The sequence below is a fragment of the Pongo pygmaeus genome, chromosome 17 (assembly GCF_028885625.2).
Source record: "Pongo pygmaeus isolate AG05252 chromosome 17, NHGRI_mPonPyg2-v2.0_pri, whole genome shotgun sequence".
In the NCBI taxonomy this organism is placed as follows: Eukaryota; Metazoa; Chordata; class Mammalia; order Primates; family Hominidae; genus Pongo; species Pongo pygmaeus.
This window is the reverse complement of record NC_072390.2, coordinates 77,490,331-77,516,578: the sequence shown is the minus strand read 5'-3', so window position 1 is coordinate 77,516,578 and position 26,248 is coordinate 77,490,331. Positions and strand designations below refer to the sequence as shown.

General features: G+C 38.4%; 1 protein-coding gene across 2 annotated transcripts in view; it reads right to left on the bottom strand.

The window, feature by feature from the left end:
- Positions 1-328: 328 nt before the first annotated feature.
- The window catches only part of ZCCHC2 (zinc finger CCHC-type containing 2), a 55,606-nt gene continuing 29,686 nt past the window's right edge, over positions 329-26,248 (bottom strand). For both annotated transcript variants that reach the window (XM_054461292.2, XM_054461293.2), the window contains 9 exons: positions 22,679-22,773; positions 20,200-20,283; positions 18,361-18,418; positions 15,844-15,979; positions 14,361-14,425; positions 13,902-13,996; positions 8,726-8,854; positions 3,389-4,882; positions 329-2,419 (listed from right to left, as the gene is read on the bottom strand). In XM_054461292.2, coding sequence (XP_054317267.2) covers positions 2,352-2,419; positions 3,389-4,882; positions 8,726-8,854; positions 13,902-13,996; positions 14,361-14,425; positions 15,844-15,979; positions 18,361-18,418; positions 20,200-20,283; positions 22,679-22,773 — 2,224 coding nt within the window. In that variant the 3' untranslated portion in view covers positions 329-2,351. The remainder of the gene's footprint in view (positions 2,420-3,388; positions 4,883-8,725; positions 8,855-13,901; positions 13,997-14,360; positions 14,426-15,843; positions 15,980-18,360; positions 18,419-20,199; positions 20,284-22,678; positions 22,774-26,248) is intronic.

Genomic DNA, 26,248 nt, shown 5'->3' with positions numbered 1-26,248 from the left:
ACACACCTGTAATCCCAGCTACTCAGGAGGCTGAGGCAGGAGAATCGCTTGAATCCAGGGAGGCAGAGGTTGCAGTGAACTGAGATCGTGCCACTGCACTCCAACCTGGGCGACAGAGCAAGACCCCGTCTCAAAAACAAAAAAGTTATTTGGGGGAAGAACTGAGGAGCATCCAGATGGTAAATAACTTTGGGATTCACTGCCCACCCTGCAGGGAAATGGGTTGATCCTTAACCCCAAAATAATCACATACATAAACAAAACTTTAAACAAATCGCCATGTATGATGACCTACCTCCACTTTTACAAAATTTACAATGAGGCACAATTCTTAAGCTGTTTTTCATTTTTTTATTGCTGTTAATTCAAGGAAAAAAGGTTGCATAAAATCCAATCTGTTCTAGAAATATAAGTGGCCTTTCCAGTACATAACATTTCAAATATCAAAGTATATGGTAAACATACAAATAAGGAGAAGGTAACATACCTCCTATGTACAGTACAGTATTTTAAATCATAAAATAAGCTCCATAAAGTACAACTGGCAAGTGATTCACAATGCGGCCCATACGTGGTTTATCAAAACTCTCACTTGAACAACTCAACTGCAGCTTAACAATTAATTTAATAATGTGGTCCAAAAATACCCAGATCAAATAAAATATATTTAATCAAAATAATTTCCTTTACTCGAACTTTCTTTCTAAATTAAAGCTTTCATCTACCCCTTCACACCCACCCCTTCCCCATAACTCCCACCCCTGAAAGAAAGTTTCAAAATGTACATTGGTGCTATAAATATAAATGCTACTTATGAAGCATGAAATTAAGCTTCTTTTTTCTTCAAGTTTTTTCTCTTGTCTAGCAATCTGTTAGGCTTCTGAACCAAGACCAAATGTTTACGTTCCTCTGCTGCATACCAACGTTACTCCACACAACAAAAATCTATCATTTCTGCTCTGTGCTGAGGAATGGAAAATGAAACCCCCACCCCCTGACCCCTAAGACTATACAGTGGAAACTGTTCATTGCTGATGAATGCAGCAGTCACCAAAAAATACACCCAATCTTCCAGATAACCTCAGTGCACTTTAGGAAATCAAAAATTACCTGGAAGCAATTTAGTACATAGATTGGCTTTTTAAAAAAACTTTTTTTTTTTTTTTTAAAAACAGCAGCATTAAACTTAGTGACATGACACTGACATGATTAATACCATCTTAACACACTCAGAATTCAGTCTTTCACATTATAATCAAGCATAGTGGTAAACTGTTATAAAAGTGACTTTGCTACGAGAGACAGGTTAGGGAACAAATAACCTGACTTATGGTAGAAACCCATAGCGCTGTTCAGATTGCAATAAACCATACACATTTTAAACACAACGTAACACTGTAACAGTTGGTACAGGGAAAGAAGAAATCTTTACTCAAGTAGTGTCTCTTTGAGCACAACACGGTGGTAGACAAGTAAAATTGGCTGTAGACTTTCATTACAAACACAAGCACACAGAGAGCGACATTCACACCAGTGTGTTCACTTTGTGTCTCTCTGAAGCAACAGGCTAAAAAAGGATGATGGAAGTAAAAAGTTGGTTTCAGAAAAAGCTTTTTGTCCATTTCGTACGTCATATTTTTTCAGTTTCATATGGTTTGACTTCTTCCTCTCTCTTCCACTTATTTTCATTTTTATTTGGACAACAAGCACTGCATATATGTATTTACGTGACGCTGTTTATTACACATATACACACTATTTTGGGAGTCTGATTCCACCCATAAGATCAGGGTGAAACATTCTGCCCTTGGTTTATATGCAGAGCAGTTTACAAAAGTGGGGTGAATGCACTGCTGGCTGCTCCTGCTGCGGGCCGGGGACAGAGCGAGGCTGGCTGGGGAGGAAAGTGTCGTTTAGGGTGAAAGTGAGAAAAGCTGGGAAGAAGCAAAATTTCTTTTTTTTTCAAAACCATATGACTGTCACCAGTGTTGTAAAAAAAGGTCAAATACACAGTTTTAAAGATTCAGTAAACATTGCACACAGCAAGTATTCAGTGTAAAAAAAAAAAAAAAAAAAAGCACGCACCAACATTTTCCTTTTGATAGTTTGTCTGAAGGTTTAAATTACATGTATCATACATATAAGCCTGTTGTTGAACCAGGAGACCAGAGGCTCAAAAGCATTGCATTCTTTCTTGTTTTGGACATTGGTACAAGGGAAATGAAAAATCTCAACTGCATAGAAATCTAGGAAATGTATAGACAAAGAAACAAAATACCTTTCCTTTCCTCCCCTCCACACCCCATGACTCCCCACACTTGAGTGTATTAAGTAGGCAAGCTTTACTCGTTTCAGTCTGCAGAATCCAACGTATCATTAGAAGGGGGGAGGGGAGGTGCGTATCTCAGTCTGTAAGTGCCTAAAATGGGAAAGACAGAACTAAGTCACCGCTTACAAGGAAACGTCATCACAAACCACTACGTACAAGCTATCACACGGGCATGCTCTCCACAAGGCACCTTCGTCAGCTCTAGTGCCACTCCAAATGGCCAATCCGCTCACTTTAAAAAGCAATGTAAAGTTTGTGCTTTGAATTCAATCTAAAAGCTATCAAACTTGATCTTTCTTTAAGAATGCCAAGTAAATATATTCCCAATTTAAGACTTTTTTTGTTTCTGGGTAAGATTTGGCAAAACGACGAAGGCCAAATGCAAGTGAAAATAACAGTCTGAAGTCAACACAAAATTTGGCATCTCACTCAAACATAGGTAAGACCATTTTCTTCTTTCTGGTGGTAGTAATATTAAACTTTGTTCAAATTCCTTTACTCTCAAATCAAAATAGTACTGAACTATTTTGTTCTTGTAAAATGCAATAGAATCTTGGACCTTTTTTTTTTTTTTTTTTAAACATTTGCTGGGAAGGAAAAGGGCAGCATGGGGAAATAGGCATGAGGCAGCTGGTTATGCAGATATACTAAATAGTTACTCAAAACCTAATGTCAGATAACTAGATTACTTTCTAGGTTTTCAATATTTAAAAATTTTGCTTACTCTATGAAGCAGGATTCTAGCTTAAAAAAAAAAGTGCTGCAAGCAAGAGATTTAACATTACAGAATGCAAATTCCCATCACACTCCTTCAAAAGGGCCTTTAGAGTTTATTCCTTAATTGGAAACTGAATTCCTCTGAACTTCCTTGTGCTCTGTGTGACCTGGGTCTACACTGTTTCTCCAGTTGCATTTTATGATCTGTCACTGAAAACACAATATCCATAAATGAAAACACAAACAGATCTTTCTGCTACAACAGAATCCCATGATCAATAAGGAAAAGAAGGAGAAATGGGTGAACTCAAAAACAAGTCCTCTGGGAGTTATTGTGATTACCTTGTTGATTGGCCTCCATGGACGACTGCTTACAGTCCTGTGCATAGTGTCCGCTTACACCACAATTGTAACATGAGACATTCCCATTCTTCTTGGGCCCCGAACCACTGGTGTTGGCAACTACGTTAGGTGCTGGATATACAGGATAGAATCTCCCAAATCCTGCCATCTGCTGCATGCCATAGTTGGCTTGGCTCCCCATGACTGGGTCATGTACCAGTCCATTTGCATATGGAGTCTGAGGCAGAAAAAAAGGAAGTTGGTTTCCATTGCTCTGATGTGCTTGGTTGAGGTAGCTGCCATTGCAAATGGATGGCAGAGTAAAGAATGAAGGGACTCGGTACATTGGTCCAGGCATTGGATTAGGATAATAGTAACTATTTAGCTGAAGGTTTCCATTGGTCCCACAGCTGCACCTTCGCCCACAAGAACCACAAGGACCTGAGCCCATCTGCTGTGGTGGCACTACTGTCCCATTAGCGTTCGTGTTCCCCACAGCACTGATGTAAGAGGTGCTGTCACTCTGCGCGGTACTGTGTGTCAAGGCAGGACTCGGGCTTGGGGCAGGGCCTGGGGTGTGGGTAGGAACCGCAGGAGGAACAGTCGCCTGGGCCTGGCTGATACCTGCGCTCGCTGGCTGGGGGGAAGTTGCTGCTGTGCTGAGCACACTGGAGTTCTGGCTGGGTAACACGCCGGCAGCAAGGGGAGACCCTGCTAAGGGGTAGGAAGCTGGTGGCTGAGCAGCTGAGAGGCCAGCTGCTGGAAGAACTACCTTCACATTGGTAGGCTGAGGGACTGTCCCTGTGTTTCCCTCAATTTGAGGCACCATTTGATTGAGTCCTACCACTTGGGATGCAGATTTTGTGATGGGGTCCGTGGTAGCAACAGGAGAGCCTGGGAAACTACCTGGGTTATGGATAGGAATAAAGGCAGTGTTTGGTGATGCGATGCTCAGACTTCCGGGTGGTTGTTGTGGGATGTTAACTGTGCAGCTCTCAGAAGATCCCTGTGGTGGTGGCAACTTTAGCCTCTGAACTGTTAGATGCAAAGCGGGAGCACTACTGTGTGGAAGGAAGGTTGATGGAATAGGTAAAGGGGAAGCCAGTAACTCAAGGTGCTTTTCCGATTCTCCAGTGGAAGCTGTTGGCCCTAGTATTCCAACAGGGGTTGAATTTGCGGACTCCCTTATTGCAGAAATAGCAACAGGACTAGGAACAAGCATCCCTATGGTTTTGCCATCAGCGGGTTTGGGTGCAGGAACGACGACTTCAGACTTCTGGGCACCATTGTGCATGACACAGTGTAAAGTTGGCATAAAAGAAATATGCTGATACTTGGGTGAGTTTAAGGGATCTTCTAAAAGGTTGCCATTTTCATTTCCTAGTGAAGCAATTTGAACAGGTGGCTTGACAGTGACAGTCTGGTTGACAGAACCGTAACCTGTAAACCTAGTTGTTGATGGATTCCCAGAATCCTCAGAATTGCTGTCTGTGTCTAAAGAAAACAAACATAAAGAGATATTAACACGAGCATAACTCCCATCTTTCTTGCTAGAAATAAACATTAAGTATACCTCAAAGTAATTCAAATTTGGAAAGTGTCCCTCTATGTTTCCTGACTGTCCAAGCTGACCTCCCTTTAACTTCTGGCTTTCTATGGGTCAACATTAGATCAATGCTTTATTTTAAAAATACGGGGATATAAACAGAAAAACAAAACATAAAAGGCTAGTTGGAGTCTGAATGAAACACGGTATAAAACAAAGAGATTTATGTAACACCATCTTTGTACTGAGAAGAGCATCAGACACTCTTAACCTTAATAAACTTCAGGCAATCCACTTGGTTTCTATTCCGCACTGCCAACCCAAGTTCTTCAATTTGTCTCAGATAAATGATATAATTTCAAGGAGCTCAGTCAAGACAATATTTAACTCAAATATCTAGAGGCAGGGAACAGAAGAGTTTTCTTTTGTTGTTGTTGTTTTTTTTTACAATGGAATCAATATTCTTAATACTAAATATTTCAATGGGGGGAAGAAAATTTAAAGCTATTATTAATCATAAAACAAATACGCTAGAACACAAGAAACAGAGGAATAGGAGAATGTGGCAATTTCTCCAAAATCAAAACAGCAAAACAGCAAATACAAACAACACTGCATCGGCTACTACTCCTGCATCAGTCTTACGCTTGTGTTCAGAAATAGTGTGGACCTAGCCTTCGGGGATGTCCTGACTTTTGGTATAAAGGGGACAAGGATAAAATCTGATTCACAATGTTTAAACATCACAGACCCAGACACTGTGTTGATGTATACACAGACCATTCCATTAAAATGTAGTGCCTATTAAAAATCTTGCTGCTTGTATGGATAAGCTGAACTGTACTAGGTACTTAAAATATTTGTATTCATTAAGGTATGAACTGGTTATATTCAGCTTCAGATGTTAAAAAGTTTTCAAACAGAACACTAAAAACAAATTCGTCTTCCTGAAGAAAGATTAAATGAAAGCTACTTACTGATACAGAACATCAACAGTATTACTAATTCAATGATTTTAATTTATATTAGAAGAAACTCAAAGAGTGAATGGTTCTAGCATAAACTTCCCCTAATAGATTAATAATTGGGGTATTTCTTGCTAAACTTTGCAAAATAAAAACTATCCCAAAATCTGAACTTATTGAAGGCATTTTATCTGTATCATCACACCAGTGCAGAGTCAAAGATAAAAATGTTAAGTCTGAAAGAAGCAGAAACATTTTTAAAGAAGTTCATTAAATTTCTATGTGAAATAGCAAATGGCCTCATGATTTTTAATGTTCCCAGTTGGTTTTCTAAGCATCCTGAGACTCCTCTAGACATGCTGAGACATGTCTCGCCCTTTTGTGCACTGATTTAGGTAAGTCTAAAGCCCCAAACAGAAATACCATCACTACCCAGGAGAGCAACAGCAAAGCCACCCACGCCCTTTTGAAAGGAGCCTTTTCATCCACTCAGAATTCTAAAAATGATCAAAGCTCTCTACCATAATGGATATTTTCCTTGGGTGAAGACAGCCCTAAGCCATTCTTTCATATTTAATAACAGCCTATTTGAAAAAGCCAGGTTCCTCCACACAGGCCGCCGACTTGTGTCATCTGATGGCAGGAGAGGGATGCTGTCATTACCCAAGTGTACAGATGTACACTAACACTTCGGACAGGGCCAAATCTGCAGTGTGAGCCACAGAGTCACCTGCACATCCTAGAGAATCAAACATAAATGTACAATGAAACATACTGAAAGTTTGTCTATTCTGGGTAAGGCATAAAAATCCTCTCATTTAATGCTGGGTGCAGTGGCTCATGCTTATAATCTCAACACTTTGGGAGGCCAAGGCAGGAGGATCACTTGAGCCCAGGAGTTCAAGACCAGCCTGGGCAACACAGCAAGACCCTGTCTCGTAAATCTAACAAAAAAAAAAAAAAAAAAAAGAAGAAGAAGAAGAAAATCCTCTCATTTAACCTTCAAAATAGCTCAGTGAGAGGTTGTTTTCATTTTTTTTTCTTTCACAAGGAAACTGCAGATCAGAAGTACAGTGTTGCCTCAGATTAGAAGAATTGGTGGTAGAGTAACTATGCTACATTTGGTATGACTACAAAGTAACTGCAAAGTAAAGGCTGACTTTAACTGTATGTCATGTAGCAACCCTATATAGCATAGCTCCCTAAGACATAGCGTGATACCACAACACAGAAAGAAGCTAATGTCGCAGAGAGCTGCAGACTGTCCAGGAAGAAACCACACTTGGCTGAAACAATATGTGGTAAGGATCTTAATCTGTAGGTGGACCATGAGAAGTAACTTCATACTGCCCACCAGCATGGGTACACCTTGTAACCAAGGTGTTACTAATCAGATGTTGTCATCGTGCATAAAGAATGACATCCTCATTCAACATACGCATTTTAAAGATCTCACCTCCAGACCAGAATGGTAGAGTAACACCTCTAATAATCCACTCTTCCATAAAAGCAATGAAAACCCTAGCAAAAACTGTCAAATAACCAACTTCCTCAAAATTCTGGAAATTAACTAAAGGCTTACAGCACCCTGATGAGTGTTTATTCAAGAAAAACAGCTCAATCTCTAAGAACAGAAAATCTCAAGGCATTTTCCCCTTGTCCTACTTCCACTCCCCCTTTCTACAGCTCTAAAATAGCCCTGTAAATCACTTGTACCTCACTTTCTGAAATCAGTGCAAACACCATCTCTCTTGCAGTAGTAGCTACAAAACCCAGCAGCCATTAGGAGTATGGATTTGGAGTTCCCCAAAAGCCCCACCACCAAACTGTCACCATTTGACTGTCTGGCAGCTGGCACTCACTCTGCGTTACAGCCTCTTACCCGCAGGACATTTGTCATAATTAGTCAGAAGCAACTATTTAACAATGTAGCCGCCCGAGGCAGCATTACCAGCTGGGGCTGACAAGAGGCTGACCAGAAAACTTAAAATGAAAAACTGGGGAATAAGGTAGCTACAGGAGGCTTTGAAAAGCTTTAATATATTCCTGGGAACCTAAAAGGTTTTGCTCATGCCTATAGTTATACGCCTTTCCAAGGCAGACCTGAGAAGGCCCTGAGCTCTCACTCCGGCTGATTTTAAGCCTCTGTGCGAGGAGGAACTGAAGACATAATACACAGAGAAAACAACAAAATGGCAGACGTAAAACCTACCTTATTAGTAATTACATTAAACGTAAATGGACAAATAGCAGAGATCGGCAGAATGAATAAAAAACCATAATCGAACTATATGTTGTCTACGAGAGACAAAATTTATATTTACAGACACAAATAGGTTTAAAGTAAAAGGATAGAAAACAAAATACTGTGCAAGCAGTACCCCGAATGCTGGATCAACTATACTATTCTCAGACAAAATAGACTTTAAGACAAAAATTGTTACTAGAGACAAAGAAGGATATCCTAAAATGATAAAAGGGTCAATCAATCGAGAGGACGTAAAGAGCATAAACATATATATGCATTTAACAACACACACATTTTCCTTCTTTCTACACTAACTCTACCTCATTATATCCTGTCTTCATCCTACTTAACTTCATATGCAGTGAAATATGCTTATCAAATCAGCATTGCTAGGAATTTCTAAGGCAATGATCTATACGACGTCCTTTATATCGATTTTACATTTAAAATCAGTTAATGGCATTTATAGGATCATAAAATTCCTTGTTTGACTTTGACGTGAAGAAACAACACACATTTCCCTCCACTTCCCCACCCCTGCGCCATGCCAACAACACTCCCAACTTCAAAGAGCAAACCTCTGTCTTTCTCTTCTTCACTTTCCAAACTTTCTCTTCCATCATGTCGGGGACTAGATGGAGAACTGTAACTCTCCGAAGATGTTTCTCCACATGTGTCATGTCCAGAGCCAATGTCCAAATTCACATCTAAAAATAACAACACTATTTTAAAAAATCATATTAAGTCATTTTAAATTAATTTCTAAGTTGAATCATTAGAAATTAATTTTAGCTATATTTTCTTCAGTCTCCCCACAACCATCTAAAACAGCTTGTCCTTGATCTAAACTGATTAAATTATAATTTTAATAGAAAATACTTGATAAAGATATTCTTAAAACAATGCACAGAATAAGTCAATCTTACTGACTTCAAAGAAAAAAAGAGTTAAGGTTGGCTGCAGGGTCTGTCCAATAATATCACTTTGAGCTACTTTCTAAGTCTAGATATTTTAACTCTTCAGAGCTTGCTGGAAAATTCATTCTTTAAAAGAACTCAAGAAGAAAAGGGCTGCCAAAATGCCTATTCAATGAAAATTACTTGGAGAATTTAAAATAATAAAATGCTTCCCATCTAGTAGACGGAGTAGTCCCTTGAGTTCTGCCAAGTTCAAGCCTATACTGAGGTAGTGTGAGGTGGTGACAGGACCTGCCATGACCAACTAGCTGTATCTGTTTTGAGCACATAAGGAGGGACTATTGTGTATCTAGTATTGGACAAGAGATATAAACTTTGGATTTTTTTTTTTTTCCTATAGTGGCCCTGACTTAGGGAAATATTCTCTTACCTCTGTAACCCAGTAGCTAGCATAATTCTGCCTTACAGCAAGCATTCAATATATGTTTGGTGTATAAATCCCCAAATAAGGGATTCCAGAGGGTTCTTAAGAACTGTAGATTAGTGAATCATTTCTGTGGCAACTGGTAGAACCAGTAAAAGATAATGGGTATTAATCGCCTGGGCAAAATATGCGTCAGAGAAAAGGCACAATTTGTATAATGAGCAATGCAGGCAACTAACCTGTGGTTTTGGCTGGGATAAACTTGTAACAGTGTTAAGACTGTTAAACATGACCTAGATTAGCCCAGCCGCTCAAATGTTAGATGAATACTGAAGAAAAATAAAGTCATTAGGAATGTTGATGTTGCTAAATTCCTTCTGAGTAATAAATGTCAATCTGCCAAGGGAAAACTGCACAAAATCTTATGAGGCTAGAAGGAAAGTGGCAGAGGAGTTCATGGGCAAGGAACAATTTTACAGAAAAGTTACCTGGAGGATACCTACACAGTAACAGGCCCTGAATGACCCATCATAAGGCGACTAAAGGGATGCAAGTCAACACCAATGGCTGCTTGAAGACAAGCTAACGGGCCATAGTGGCCAAACAAGTTGTCATCAAATTGGACTAATGATGAAACCTATAGAACTTGCATGAGTCTTGCATATAAATATTTCAACCAGCATATAACAAAATGAACAATCCAAGATCAAGAGAATCAAAGATTCAACAGGATATTCTCAAACTAGAAATGGACTGAAAAGGAACCTCAGGGGTAGCGTTCATCAAAATGTTGCAGACACTGAAACTACAGTAGACTATAGTGCAAAGAGCAAATTTCAGAATATGTTTTAAAAAAAGCAGCTACCTCTCCAAATGGCATAATTTACAAAACTATTTTCTTTACGCTGTGCAAGCTGGTGAATATTCTAATCACGAATTGCCATATAAAAAACTGCAGCTTCCAAAGAACTGAATACATAAATCTAAATCTATACTAACATAATCTTTTTTTGATAATTCAGAAGATACTTCAGAATTGTGTGGTACCTCAAGAACTTTTATAATCAGAAATTATGTGATCCTCTAGAGATTCAGGGGATGCGGAAAGTGAAGACAGACCAATTATGCCAAAGGATACTCCACAAATTGCCCTTTTAAAAAGACACATAAACTTCGAATTTGTCATGGCTCAAATGATAAAGGGTCTTGCACATAATAAAAACAAAAACAAAATTTAAAACATAAACCACTATTCTAACACTAAAAATACTGGTTATTGGTAATTATAAACAATAGAAGTCTGTTACAGAGTTAAGACCCATTTAGATAAATCATAGGCAATAGAACCACATATTTCATCTGGGATATTAAAGGAAGCTAGAGACCTTCTAAATCTTTTACAAGAAACTGAGAGATCAAGCATCTCATTTCCCTCTAAACTTTTTGGTGCCACAACTGGCAACAGAAGAGTGGGGTGGAAGAAACACTGGGCAATAAACTACAATGGTGAGCATTCTTTTTTTTTTTTTTTTTTTTTTTTGAGACGGAGTCTCTTTCTGTCACCCCGGCTGGAGTACAGTGGTGCAATCTCGGCTCACTGTAACCTCCACCTCCCGGGTTCAAGTGATGCTCCTGCCTCAGTCTCCCGAGTAGCTGGGATTACAGGTGTGCACCACCACACCCGGCTAATTTTTATATTTTTAGTAGAGACAGGATTTCACCATGATGGCCAGGCTGGTCTCAAACTCCTGACCTCAAGTGATCCACCGGCCCCTGGCCTCCCTAAGTGCTGGGATTACAGGCATGAGCCACCGCGCCTGACCGTGGTGAGCATTCTTAATGCTCTATATGAGTTAATATGCACCTCTTCAGAAGACAGACTTTCACAGAAAGCTTGGGTTTTAACAGAAAAGACACTCCACCAACACAGACAGCTGATGGCGCTGACTACGTCCTGGCAGGAGTCAGCACAGAGGAGGACTGGGAGCAATCTTTGTTTTGTTTTGAAATTCTGAGCTACATAAATGGATTATCACTCAAAACAGAAGTTAAAATTTAAATTTAATAATAAATTTTTAAGAAGTAAAACAATACAAATCTTAAGCTAAAATGTATTATTTAAAGATCCAAACAACCTGCTAATCAGAAAGACTCAGTATTTTCAGCTTCAAGACAATGTCTCTCCAATTTATGATATGAGCTGTTGTTCCATAAAAAAAATCCTTAGGCATGTATTGAGTTTACTGAATGCTTAAAGACAATTCTTCCTTGGTGCCTTAATATTTCAAAGAAAAATTAATACACAGAGAGGTTTTTTAAAAGTTGGAATTGGCATACATCTGCGCTGCACTTGATATCAATAAGACAAGCTGTACAAAAAATATTTCATTCACAGTCATTTTATAAATGTAAATACATACAAACCGGTGACGGATATAGAGGAGAAAATAGATAAAATTGAAAAATATGCTGAGGTTGTTATTTTCATACTACTTGAAAATTAAGGAAAAAAATGAATGGGAGTTTGTGATGCTGTTACAAAGTTCTTAATAACTTATACAATGTATGTTTCCCTCTAATTTATTAGAACAGGGAAAAGGAACTAAATTGCTACATTGAACACCTAGGTACTTGGAACTAGGAAAATGCTCTTCATGTTTTTACATGTAATTCTTACAATCTGCTGAAGCAGGCATTACTCCTGTTTTACAAATGAGCAAACGAAGGCATCAGAGAGGTCACATGCTTAGTAAACTGGGGGAGCACAACACTCGAACCCTAACTGTCTCTGACCAACGTCCACGTGCTTCTCCTCTGGAAATGGGCTAACATGGAAAGAACAGTTGCAAACTTCTTTAGTGAGCAGTAGTTCCCAAACACTGAGACAAGAGACAGAGTGATCTTGTGGAGGGCAGGAATTTCATTCAGAAAATGGTATTTTAGAAAACAAACATGGCAGCAGTATGGAAAATGAACTAGAAAGAGAAGGAACAGAGACAGGGAGGGCCGGCAGAATCAATCTCCAAATGTCCAGCAACAGACTTCTGTCTTCCTCATTTAGCTTTTTCCTCCTCCGTTAAGCTGCCATCGCCACCAGAGGGAACCTCAGAGATAGTAAAATGTTACAAGTTCCTTCTACAGACAAGATGGGTTTTGTCCATGTTATTTTACCCCCACTTCCAATGCTTCAATGAGTTGGCCAGATGATTTTAGTTTTTTATTTATTTATTTATTTATTTATTTATTTATTTATTTATTTGAGATGGAGTCTCACTCTTGTTGCCTAGGCTGGAGTGCAATGGCACAGCTGTGGCTCACTGCAACCTCCACCTCCCGGGTTCAAGCGACTCTCCTGCCTTAGCCTCCCGAGTAGGTGGGATTACAGGCGCCTGCCACCACGCCCGGCTAATTTTTGTATTTTTAGTAGAGACAGGTTTTCAGCATGTTGGTCAGGCTGGTCTCGAGCTCCTGACCTCAGGTGATCCACTCACCTTGGCCTCTCAAAGTGCTGGGATTACAGGTGTGAGCCACTGTGTCTGGCCCAGATGATTTCAGATTCAAAAGGTAACCATTTTTTTTTCCATCACTATTCAGTCTTTCTATACAAATATCTAGTTTAAAAATATACTCAAAACTTCTAAGAAATAGATTCTGGTTATTCATATTCCATCACAACTGAATGTACTAACATTAGAATAACATTTAAATTAGCAATCACATTTGTGGGATCACTACATAAATGTGTCAGCGGCATCCAGGGATAAAACGTTCTCCTAGAGGTCTGCGTACTCTTATTCTTTTTTAATTGTTACAATTAATACTGAAGATAAACAAAATCAATGAAGCTGCAGAAGGGCACTTTCTCAAGTCAAATGAACCTTGAACATAAAAATAAAGGGGCCTTAAAATAGTGGTGGGTAAATGGAAGCCATATAAATCTAGTATAACAAAAATTTGAGGGTTGACATTCCCCTAAAGCCTCATAAAACTTCGTAAAGGATGGTTATTAAATCATGAAGAAGTCAACAGTATTCTAAAAAAGACTTTACATAAAAACACACTCATGAGTGGCCGGCAAAGCCACAGGAGAGATCCCCCATGGCCTTGGGACCTGTCTCCTGAGTCGGTACTGGCTGGAGAAGGACAACCTGGGAGACTCCTGCTGCCAGAAGGGAGAGGCAGGTGAGAATCACTGAGGCAAAGGCAATCTCCACCCCCATGGCTGGTTTGTGTTCCCTAAATTAACTCTATTGATTTCAGAACTGTTTAATTTGGAAATTGCTGTACATATCAACACAAGGTAAACTTATAGTATTAGGATTTGACACAACAGCTCAGTATCTATTAATACAGTAAGTATCATGCTGAATATATTTATGTGATGGGCATTTGAAAGAAAAATAACCTTCTTACCTTTCACAGTACCACCGTGGGCATGCTGAGGAGTGGAGAGTCTAATACCATTTATTCTACTATTCAATCTGTTGTCAGTTTTCTTAATTTTCTCCCTAAACCAAATGAACATATTGCCAACATTTTAATAAGGTTATCTACCAAACACATTCAGTACAGCATTGATAAAATTCCCTTCAAGACTCTTTAAATTTTTTTAGTAAGGAATAATCTAAATATAATTAAGATTCGCCCTTCAGTGGAAAGTTGAGAGTTTTACCCCTCTAAACTGAATGCAATATTTGACAGTAGCTTTATTTTTATCACCTGCATATATTAATATTTCGAACCAAAAGAGTAAAACCCAGAATTAAAAATATAAAGAAAACTAACTAAAAAAATACTATGTTGTATACTATCATAAACTAAACAGGCCTATTATCAAAGGCTATATGCTGTCTTTCCTTAAATTGAACCTACTTTTCTGTTTGTGGCTTTCCTTTCTTCTTATTTATTGAAGATAAACTCCGTTTTTCAGCAGAATGCTAGTAGAAAGAATAAAAAGACAAATCAGACAAAAGCTAAACCATACTGACGTTTTTACTCTGATAATAAACATTAAAATGATAGATTCCCAGTTGTATATTCTAACAAGTGTTGATTTCCAACCTATTTTTGAAGTTTCCCACCTGAACCACTAAAATTTACATATTCTGTGACACTTACATATTTTCCTCATGATTCATACAGTATTATTTTCTATTTTTCTTTTAAAATGGACCTACATTCTTTTTTCTGACTATAAAATGAAACACAATCAAGTGACTGGCACTTGGTGTAGGTTTACTACTATTCTCTTAAAGTACAATTCGACATAACTGTCAACAATTAAGTCAACTCTAAGAAGAGAGGGTGCAGGCACTGGAGTGGGGGAGGGAAAGTAAACTCAGATGGGCTTTGAAAATAGGTCATTAATTATGACTGAAACTATTTATAATGTCTCAGAATATGCTTTAATGCATAAAAACACATTCCAAGAAGAGTTAACATTTGGATCTGAGCGTTGGCCAGAGACAACATTGGGTTAATCAATTTTCTAGAGAGAAGTTTCATTCCGTAATTGTAACATATACACAGGGACCTCCCCCCCATATCTGTGAGGCCATATGACATGAAACATACTTAACAGCATTCTGCTCTCTGATCACACCCAAATCTTAAGAAAGCAAACATCCCCTAATGCATTCTGAAGTGTCGATAAACCGACCCTAATATTCATGAAGAAAGGTCAGTTGGAAAATTTACATCACAAACAACAAGGCAGTGATTGAAATGTGAATTCTAATTCTTTCGAGACCAAAAAATTTTGGCATAACAATCTAATGTACACTTTTGTTAAACAGTGAAGGTATTATTTTTAAAATTTTTATTTTGTTTTAAATTTATTTTTTTGAGACAGGGTCTCACTCTGTTGCCCAGGCAGAAGTACAGTGGTGTGATCATGGCTCACAGCAACCTTGAACTCCTGGGCTCAGGTGATCCTCCTGCCTCAGCCTCCCAAGTAGCTGAGACTACAGGTGTGTACCACCACACTCAGCTAATTTTTAAATTTTTTATACAGACAGGGTTTCAGTATGTTGCCGAGGCTGGTCAAATGTGTGGCCTCAAGCAATCCTCCTGCCTTAGCTTCCCAAAGTGCTGGGATCAGAAGCGTGACCCATGGCGCCTGGGAAGGTGTCATATTAAAGTGTACTAATCTTACACAAGCAATAAAAGTAATCTAAATACACATTTTCAGGTCTCAGAAGAGCTTAGATCATATATAATATAAAGTCTAAAACTTAAACATTCCTTCATTTCTTACCAGATATACTGTCTGACCGAAAGCTTAAAGAACTTTATTTTTTTCTTATAGAGTAGCAATGCTTTAACTATATAGCTCCAAAACAAACTCCCCACACACCTGGTCAGCTGAGGTCACACAGTGCTCTGGGTGCTGAATGGTGGTACAGCTTTGCTTTCTCCAATCCACAATTCCATTCTGTTCAGAATATTGTATGGTAAGCCCATCCAATGGAGAACAACTTGTACCAATATTGCTACCAAAGAAAAGTTTATGAAAGTGTGAAAATCTGCCCTCAATAATAACCTATTTCATTTCAATGAAGAAGTTACAGTAACCCTTTCTTCAATATATTAGTTTCTTCAAGGAATGCCTAATGATAGGTCTAAGGAAAAAAAAAGTATACTATGAGAAATAAACCACTACACATCTATTTATCATTAATACCGGTCTCTAAAAAGAGTAGTAACAGCTGCACACTCTGCTTTTAGACACTACGCGATGGTGATCATCATACACTGCTTACAGTTGGGACAGAGAGGCTTACACAACCTGCATCTTGAGAGCACTGCTGTCATGAGCACTTAAGTAACTGGGCACATGAAGGGACAGGATAATGAGAACAAAAACCAAAAGAAACAGACAAGAGAAATAGGCCCCAGCAGAATTCAGAGGATAAACTTACTGGACACAGACTTTCAGGTAACAGTGCTTAACATGGTTGACAAATACAATACTGAGGATTTTGGAAGATAAATTTGGAAAAGAAAAAAAGAGTAAATTATAGAACTATAAAATAAACTAATATTACAAACTCAACAAATGGGAAATGGAGAAAATTAGTGAAGGGGAAACAGATGAAGAAAATCAATGAAGAAAAAATTGGTCAGAAGAAAACAGATTAAAGCACTGAGAGTGAAAAAAAATGTGAAAAACAAAAAAGGCTTAAAAGACATGGGACGGCTGGGCACAGTGGCTCACACCTATAATCCCAGCACTTTGGGAGGCTGAGGTGGGTGGATCACCTGAGGTCAGCAGTTCGAGACCATCCTGGCCAACATAGTGAAACTCCGTCTCTACTAAAAATACAAAAAAAAATTAGCCAGGCATGGTGGCGGGTGCCTGTAGTTCCAGCTACTTGGGAGGCTGAGGCAGGAGAATCGCTTGAACCCGGGAGGCAGAGGTTGCAGTGAGCTGAGACTGAGCCACTGCACTCCAGCCTGGGTGACAGAGCGAGACTCCATCTCAGAAAAGAAAAAAAAAACAAAAAACACGGGACACGGTAAAAAATCTAACATACAAGGATTTGGAGTCTTGGAAGGGGGAGCAAGAGAAAAGCGGAGAAGAAATATTTGAATAAGTAAAAGCTAGTTTTCTAAAATCAAAAGACATCAAGCTACAGATTCAAGAATTCATGCAAAGGAAGCTAGGAAAACTGCTGAAAACCAGACAACAACAAAACCTTAAAAGTAATCAGAGGGAAATGCGTATTATCTTCAAAAGAGCAGCAGTAAGACCGACTGAAACTCTGGATGCCAGATGACTTAAGTGTGAGCTCCTCTCAAATGCAGAGTCCAGCATAACAGAGTTTACTTGGGAAGTGATCCCAAAAAGCAGGAGCAAGGGAGTGGAGAGAATGAAATGGCAAAGGACTGCAATGAAGAGTCCACAGCGGAGGCTGGAAGCATCAGGAGCTCCGAGCTTCTGGGCCCTCCCAGAATGACAGACCCAAAAAGGATGGAGGCAGACTCCTGTGTGAGCAACAAAGGCCCTAAGGCGGAACATGGAAAGTCACGGCTCATACTTGAGGAGCAGAGCGCTTATGTGGTATGAGTCAGAAATCACAGATGGTTGTATGTGATCTGCAGGAGAAACTGGAGGTGAGCGGAGAGAATAACATGCAAGGAAATAAAGGCAGAACCAGAAGATGAGGAAACTATGCTCTCAAAAAGCTCACAGAAAATAACTGCCCAATTAGAATCCCACATGCGGCAAGAGTATCTCGTAAAAATGAAGGCAAAATAAACATTTTTTTCCAGATAAAAATTTGAGTGCATTCATCACTGGCCGATGTGACTATAGGAAATACTCAAGTGTTCTTCAGTTGGAAGGAAAATGATCATAGGTGGATGCTCAGAGGCACAGGAAGGAATGAGTACACAAACAGTACAAAGAGGTTTCATGGAATTTAAAATTATACAGAGAATTAAAATGCATGCCAGCCATGGCTTACAAGTTAGGGGGAAACAAATGATGTTGCAGTAATCTAAGGTCCTCAGATTGTTTGGGACCAGTACAAGCACAAATATTCAACTTTAATAAGTCAAAGATATGTAACATAATCTCTAGGGTAACCACTAGAAGAATTTTCATTGTAAAACTATCAAGGATGATAGGGGCAAACAAAACAAAACAAAACAAAACAAACCACAGAAGAAAAACAACCCAAAAGGAGGCAAAAAAAGTGAGAAAAGGAGGCAAAAAAAGTGAGTAAAGGAAACAGAAAAAGTGGAGAAATAAAAAGCAAATAGCAAAATGACAGAATTATAGCCAAATACATCAGAAATTTAATTAAATGTTACATTGATTTTAAAACATACCAAAGCACACTTTTTGTTTTAGAAAGAGGATACTTACTTCACAACGGGACTTTTCCCAGTATGCTTCTTGTGGATTATGGCGTGCTGCAACACATCTACAAGAGAGGAAAAAGTAACTTATTACACTAAACGCTGCAGCAAAAACCAACAGTGGGATGCTACTAGTTTGTATGATCATAACCACTGGTGACAGACTGTATGAAGCACTTCTAAGCATTTCTCAACATAGAAGATATCTTAAGCAATTTTTCAAAAACACAGTAAACTCTGAATTACCTTTTATAGCCTCTCAAATGTCTTCCACCTAACAGCAAATCAATCTTGTTCAAAACTACGAAAGTCTATATGAGCATGTCCCTACAAAACTAAAACATCCAATTTCAGACAGAACTTTTTAACCATTAAAAAATGAAGTGTTTCAAACATTCAAACCTGTATCTATTCATATAACAAACATCCACGTACACCACCCTCCAGACTGCTCCATATTTGCCTCTTTTAAGAAAGAATATCACAGGAATGACTGAAGGTCTTCCCTCCATTCCATTCCCCTTCATCCCTCTAGAGGTTAACTAGTACCTTACTTGTTGAAACATTCTAGTGCAAGTTTTAACTATCCATATATGTGTGCTCATAAACACATTAGCTGTTACATGTTTCGATATACAACTGTCCTTCAATATTTGCATGTAATCTATGCACATCCTCCTGTGTACTTTAAATCATCTCTAGATTACTTATAATACCTAGCACAATGTAAATGCTATGCAAATAGTTGTCACGCTGTATTGTTTGGAGAATGACAAGAGAAAGAATTTTTTCCCCTAAATACTTTCAGCTCACAGATGGTTAAACCCACCAATGCAGAGATGGAGAGCCAACTGTATTATAAATATCCTTTATTTTAATTGCTACCTAGTACAAAGACATTATTTATTTATAACTTTACTAACATTTGAAATGTTCAGGCAATTTCCTGGTATTTGCCCTTGCAAACAATGCTGCCTCAAGGACCCGGGCCCATGTCCCCTTTTGCAAGTGTGTAACAATTTTCATAGATGCAGGATTGCTGGACAGCAGCATATAATTATCTCCAACTTCACTACACAGCACCAAATTTCTGTCCAAAATAGTTGTGTCAATTTATATCCCCATCAGCAGTGCCTGAGAGTTCCCACTGCTTCATATCCTTGATGTCAGACTCCAAAATGTTTTGTCAATCTGCTGTGTGTGAGATGACACCTGTTTCCATTTGCATTTTCCTGACTACCAGTGAGGCTGCACATTATGTAATAGCTGTTCAGGTTTCCTCATCTCAGAATCACCTACTTATGTCTTTCACCTATATTTCTGTTGCGCTGATTGTCTTATTGACTTTTTAAGAAGATCCTTCCATAGTCTGCATATAGTCTTATCTGTAAATATCTTGCAAACATCATCTCCCAATCTATGGATTGTCTCCTGGCTATATGGTTCCTTTTGTCACAGAGAAGCTCTAATTTAGTAAGATCTCTACCGTGGTCATGCTCTACTTTATTCGAGAAAGGCTTCTCCTCCCAAATTAACACTGCAAAGTTTAAGTTTTACATTTTACATATAAGTTGTTATTCACTTGAATGTCTTCTGCATGATGTAATTGGGAATCTAATTATACCTATTTTTTCATATGGAAAATCAATTGTGCCAACACCATTTATTGAATGGTCTATTTTTTGTCCACACACCATTTATTGAACAATTTATTCTTTCTCCACTTATTTGTAATGCAACCTCTGTCACATTCCAATTCCTATATGTCCGTTTCTTCACTCCTTAAATGTTCTATCCATGTGCTATCAGCAGGCAGAATGATTTACTCTAGTGAATCTACATTTACCTTCTTCTTGACTTGAAGCTTCAGAGCTGTCTTCTTTTAAGTGTTCTAATATCTTAGAAGTCTTCAGAGAGGATTGTAAGTTATCTGCAGGAAGCATTCAATACTATTAACTTTTTAGGAAAATTAAAATAAAGAAAACAAATATAATAATTGTTTTTTTACCTAAGGAAAATGAATGGAGGGTGAGTGGTGAAGAAAACATGGCTACTAGTGAGAAGGCAAGATGACACAGCCCAAAGCACTAGACTGTGAGTGGGAACCGTGATCAAGGGGCCAGCTGTTCCCCAAAGAGCGACTGACCTGGACAAGTCATTTCATATCTGTCAGCCCCAGTGCGCTCATGTGCAAAATGAGGAAATAAAGTAGAAAGGTGCTTCTTAAACATCTACGGCGTGGTAAAGATTCAGTTTTCATTTTTTTAAATCTTCAGTTTGCTGTGGGTCGTTACTTTTGTAAAATACAATAAAATAACATGGCACTGTCAAATTGTTAATCTCTCAGTGTCTGCTCTCGATTTCTGTTCTCGTGTTACAGAACAGTAACAAGCAATTTATGGACCAGCACTGGCCCATGCAACACATTTTGGATTACTTCCCCATTAAAATACAGGCCAGCAGGACTCCACAGTTCAACATCTTAACTCATTCAGGACTTTAGCATTGTTTTTTTTCAGCGCTAGTTTTCAGGATATGGAGTGATGCTCTCTGTACCAGAGAATAAAAAGATAAAGCTAACAATTAAAAAAAAAAAAAAAACCCAACAGTGTATGCAAATCAACCCTGACAACAGTATATTCACTAGTGAAACAACTCAGATACGCATGAACGTTAGGCTGACAAGATTTCCCACAATCTCAAGTTCTGTACTTTCATACGGTGTTTTAATTTTACAACCTAAAAACAAAATCCACCAACCTCTTTAGCACTGCTCATGTAATTTAAATACTGCCACACCCTCAAGATGAGTTTATTACTTATATATTAACTCCTCACTTGGGTGAGTTTTCCTGAGCAGCCTGTTCATCTGAACTAAAAGTTTAACTTTGTGCTCAATTCAATGCCTTTTTGAAATTAAACTGATGCTATTGATACATGTTCAATAAAAAACACATTTGGCTCAGGGGGAAAGCACTGATGGTTAAATCCACATAGCTACAGAATGATCAGGATTCTCTTTAATAAATGCTGTTGCTATCATTCAGACATAAATTTAATCATGAAGTCATACATTTTGTCTTGGTCAACTAATCATAAAGAGTCACATTTTAAATTCTGATTGATAATTATGTTAGCATTTAACACACTTAACTAGAGAAACTTTGAAGGTTAGCCCGTGTAACACTCAATCATACTATTCTTTCACCTCTTTTTCTCACACCTCAAATTGAGGAAATATGTGTTTTTCTTTCCCCTTTAAATACAGGAAAAAATGCCTCTGTTAAGAGCAGAGGGACAGTTTTAAAAAAGAAAAATGTTCCTTGCCATAGCTATGCCTGAAGTTCAGCAGAAATTCTGCTAAAGGACACGCCAATGTTACTGACAAAATATTTGTAAAAGGCAGGCTGAGGTAGATGTGTAGAAAATTAAACACAAGGCAGACAGTGGTGAAAGCTGAAACAAGAGGGCAAAACTCAACATACGGACCATAAGAAAAACTGGCAAAGCTTCGTGGAAGAGGTGATGTTTCAGCTGGGCCTTAAAACAGGTGTGATTTTAATGGGCTATGACAAAAGGATGGATGTTTAAGTAAGGGTACAAATGAGCAAAGACACAGGGCAGGCAACAGCTGGGCGTGCTAGGAGACAGAGCACAGGGAGCAGAAGGAAGCTCCCGGAAGGCCACAGTGAGGCCTGAATTTCAGACCAAGCAGGAATTTAACACATTTATCCTTGTGATAATCCAGGGATAGATCAGAGTGGGAAACTAGAATCTGAGAAAAGAGTGAGGGTTTACCTTTAATAGTCCGTGCATGAAAGAAAGGCCTAACTGTAAACAAAGGGATGGTGATGAAGGGACATAAAGGAAGACATCCTTTGTCTAGTATGGGTTATCCTTTCCGTGATGAAAACAAAGAGGCAGAGTGAGAAGAACAGGGCTAACGTTTTCTGTCTGATCGGCTGGAAAGGTCAATTGGGAACAGGTGACAGGAGGAAGACAGACTAGCTCATACACCAGCACGTGGCACTGTAAGGTCTCCAGCCTGTGAGGGAACAGTTCCTGCCCAGGAAATGAAGGACTGGCCATGCCCCAAAGACTAGAGAGAATCAGACCTTACCGTGGAATCAGTCTGCTCTGTTATATTGCTTTTATTCATGACCTTCTTTAAAACTGCAGTGCAAAACTCATTAAAAATGACAAATAACTGTATGTCACTATTCCTTAACTTTAACTAAAGTGACAAACCTACACAAAATGACACGGTAAAGCAATAAAATCCAACAAAGAAAGAAGATTTCCACAGAAGGACAGGGGATGCTTACTGAGACTGTGTAGGGAGTCTGATGATATGGACTGAAAGAAGCTGTGTACTTTCTGACTTTGTAGAAAAGCTTGTGATGAACTTGAAAATAGCTGCCTGCATATAAAAAGAAAAGAGATTTGTTAATTTCAGGTAATGTTAATCCACAAGAAGCTCAGTTTCAATTATAAAGCAGACTTAAGTGGCAGTTTAATTCAGGTATGGAAAAATATTTTTCCTATAGAAAAGAATATTATTTTCTAATGTATTTCCTATGGGAAGAAGTCAGTAACATTTAACAAAACTCATTTGCAAGAATCAACTAAATAGGTTCATTTTTAATTTTGTATAATCTAATGGTAAGTTTTCAATACCGGCCCAAAAATGTATTATTTCAGCCTTTGCCCAAGTGGTCCAATAGCCACCCTTCTGTTCAGAAAAACAATTGCAATTTCTTTACCCTTCTCCACAGGTGTTCTTCTCCTTATTTGGCTATACTTTTTTTTTTTTTTTTTTTTTTGAGACTGAATTTTGCTCTTATTGCCCAGGATGGAGTGCAATGGCGTGATCTCAGCTCACTGCAACCTCCGCCTCCCAGGTTCAAGTGATTCTCCTGTCTCAGCATCCCGAGTAGCTGGGATTACAGGCATGTGCCACCATGCCTGGCTAATTTTGTATTTTTAGTAGAGACGGGGTTTCACCATGTCGGTCAGGCTAGTCTCGAACTCCTGACCTCTGGTGATCTGCCCACCTTGGCCTCTCAAAGTGCTGGGATTACAGGCATGAGCCACTGAGCCTGGCCTTTGGCTGTACTATTAACAGACATTCCCACACTCTCAAAGTGGGAGGTTGGGAAGTTTGGGATGCTAAGAGTCCTGAAAAATATGGAAGTCAACTATGTATTTATCATATATCATACATATATTCTACAACCTAAGGCATCACTAACTGATGATTCATGTTGAATGTCTATCACGCCATGAATCAAAGTTATCTTTGAAACCCAGCTTTCCTCATATTTTATTAATGTAATTAAAAGACTGCAGCTGGAGGTCTTCCCAACAGTGGTACCCGTAAAAGGGCTCCTGGGCAAAGAATTAGAGCAAAATCTACTAGGAAGTTTACTTTGGATTTGAATACCAGTTCAATCACTTATAAGCTGAAGCACCCTAAACAAGCTAGTTAGCCTTTCAACTTCCAATTTCTCATGGTTACAAGAATCAAATAGTGCACACAGATAAATAGTCACCCTACCTACTACTTAGGTGCTCAACATACAAATCCCATTCTATTAGTTTTGAACACTTTTAATGCTCATTTTAAATTTTAATTAATTTCTCCCCCAAGGTTTTTGACCTATTATTCAGATTAATTATAAAATCATTAATATACCAACAGATGACCTTTATGGGCCAAAGTTGCCTTGTATATCGTGCAAAATTGCTTCTTGGTATTGTAATGTGAAAGTAAACATTCAACAGGAAGACATGGGTGAAATTAAGAGATGAAAGAACTGAGATCTGAATTCAGGAGCAAATCTAGATTTCCAGGTCTGAACATATTACCTAAGGCTGACATTAAAATCCAACGGCAGTGGTGGAACCCACACCCAGTCATGTTAGAAACCAACTGGTCAAAAGCACAGGCATACCTTCAATTTAAGGCCTGAGTCCCAAGGAACAGCCCAGATATAACTCCAAATACCATGTATACATCCACTACAGGAACACTGAGTATTACATTTAAACCACAAATGAGATAAAGGCAGGGGACTGAAATCAGCATACAAACTAAAGTCAAGGCTCATTAATGAATAACCACAAGATGGCAATTATACTGATATTAAAAAATCAAAGTGGCCATAAACTATTTGATAAATCAAATGAATAAGAAAAACAAGGTTACATTTTGACATGACAGAAATCATCCAACCCCAAATGCACACTTCAGGCCGTATTTTCATTTTCCTAACCTACAGCATATTTGAGACTAAATGCAGTGTGTCCTGTACCAACCAAGATCTGTATCACTAATAAATATTTCCCATTTCTCAGTTTCCTTTCTTCCGCCTCCTTTATAATTGCTACACTTCTGAGACACAAATGATGACCTACTAATTTAAAACCCACAAACTGAGAAGGAAGTGTCCTGACATCCTGTTAATGGTGTTGAGGCCACAGGCCAGTCATTTGGGAAAAGATACGAATTCCTACCATACTCCCTACATCAAAATAAATTACAAATTAATCCAAGATTTTTTTAAAAAGGAAGTATCAGAAGAAAACACATTTTTTGAAACATATTTCAGATACGTTTTCAAACATATCTTTGAAAAGGTCTTTCTAGGCATGACACAAAACCCTGAAACCAGAAGAGAAAAGATCAATAAATCTGAGTACGTAAAAATTTAAAACACCTGTATGATCATGACGTAATCGCAAGCAGGGCTCTTTCCTTTATCTAACAAGTAACTCTTTCAATCAGTGACACCAATAAAGTGTGGAAAGGACTGAAAAGGCCATTCACAGGGAGGCGGCAAAGCCTACTCAAACACAAACTGAAATCAGACTGTCTTTCTTTCTGAGATGGGCAAAGAAGAGCAATTGAGAATGTTTTGAGTCTGCTCAGGTGGGAGATACAAGTATGAGGCCTCAGAAGATATAAAGTGCTGCTACCTTTTTAGAAATAGGTTGAAAATATTACATATTAAAAATACATGTAATTTTTGACCAATTACATTATTTCCATAAATTTATCTTACAGATAAATGTATCTGTATGTGTTAAGAATATATACCTGGAGAGGATTGCTTGAGCCTAGGAGTTTGAGATAAGCCTGGGCAACAGAGTGAGGTCCTGTCTCAAAAAAAAAATTAATAAAAATAAAAAGTAAAAAATTAAATAATCATATACCTGGATATTGTAGTAGTTTAAAAACATTTAGAAACAACTAAAATGCACGTAAAATATGTTGATTAATTATGGTTCAGCTAAAAAGGTATATTATGTAGCAAATAAAGCAGCCATCTTTTTACATGTACTGATGTGTTACCATGTCCCAATATATTTAAAGAAAAAAGTGGCAGAAAAGTATTAATATGTATAAAATACTTCCATTTGGATAGTAAAGGAAATATATATATATATACACACACATAAATCTAAGGGCATGTATGTGCACAGAAAATTTTGGAAAAGTTAGGCTACTTTAGCTGTCAGATTTGGAGAATGGGAAACCGGGGAATTTTCTCAGTACACACCTCTGCATTCTTCAAAATTAGCTTTAGTAACATCTTTACAGTAAAAACACCTAAAACGTACACAGACACAGACATGCACAAGAGGCCAAGTATGATCAAAGCTGAGGAGAATCCTAAAAGCTTTAACAAGGAGTCACGCACATACTTTTTTTTTTTTTTTTTTTTTAAGAGACAGGGTCTTACTCTGTTGCCCAGGCTGGAGTTCAGTGGTGCAATCATAGCTCACTGCAGCCTCAAGCTCCTGGGCTCAAGCAATCCTCCCACCTCAGCCTCTGGAGTAGCTGGGACTACAGGTGTGCACCACCACACCCAGCTAATCAAAAAATTTTTTTT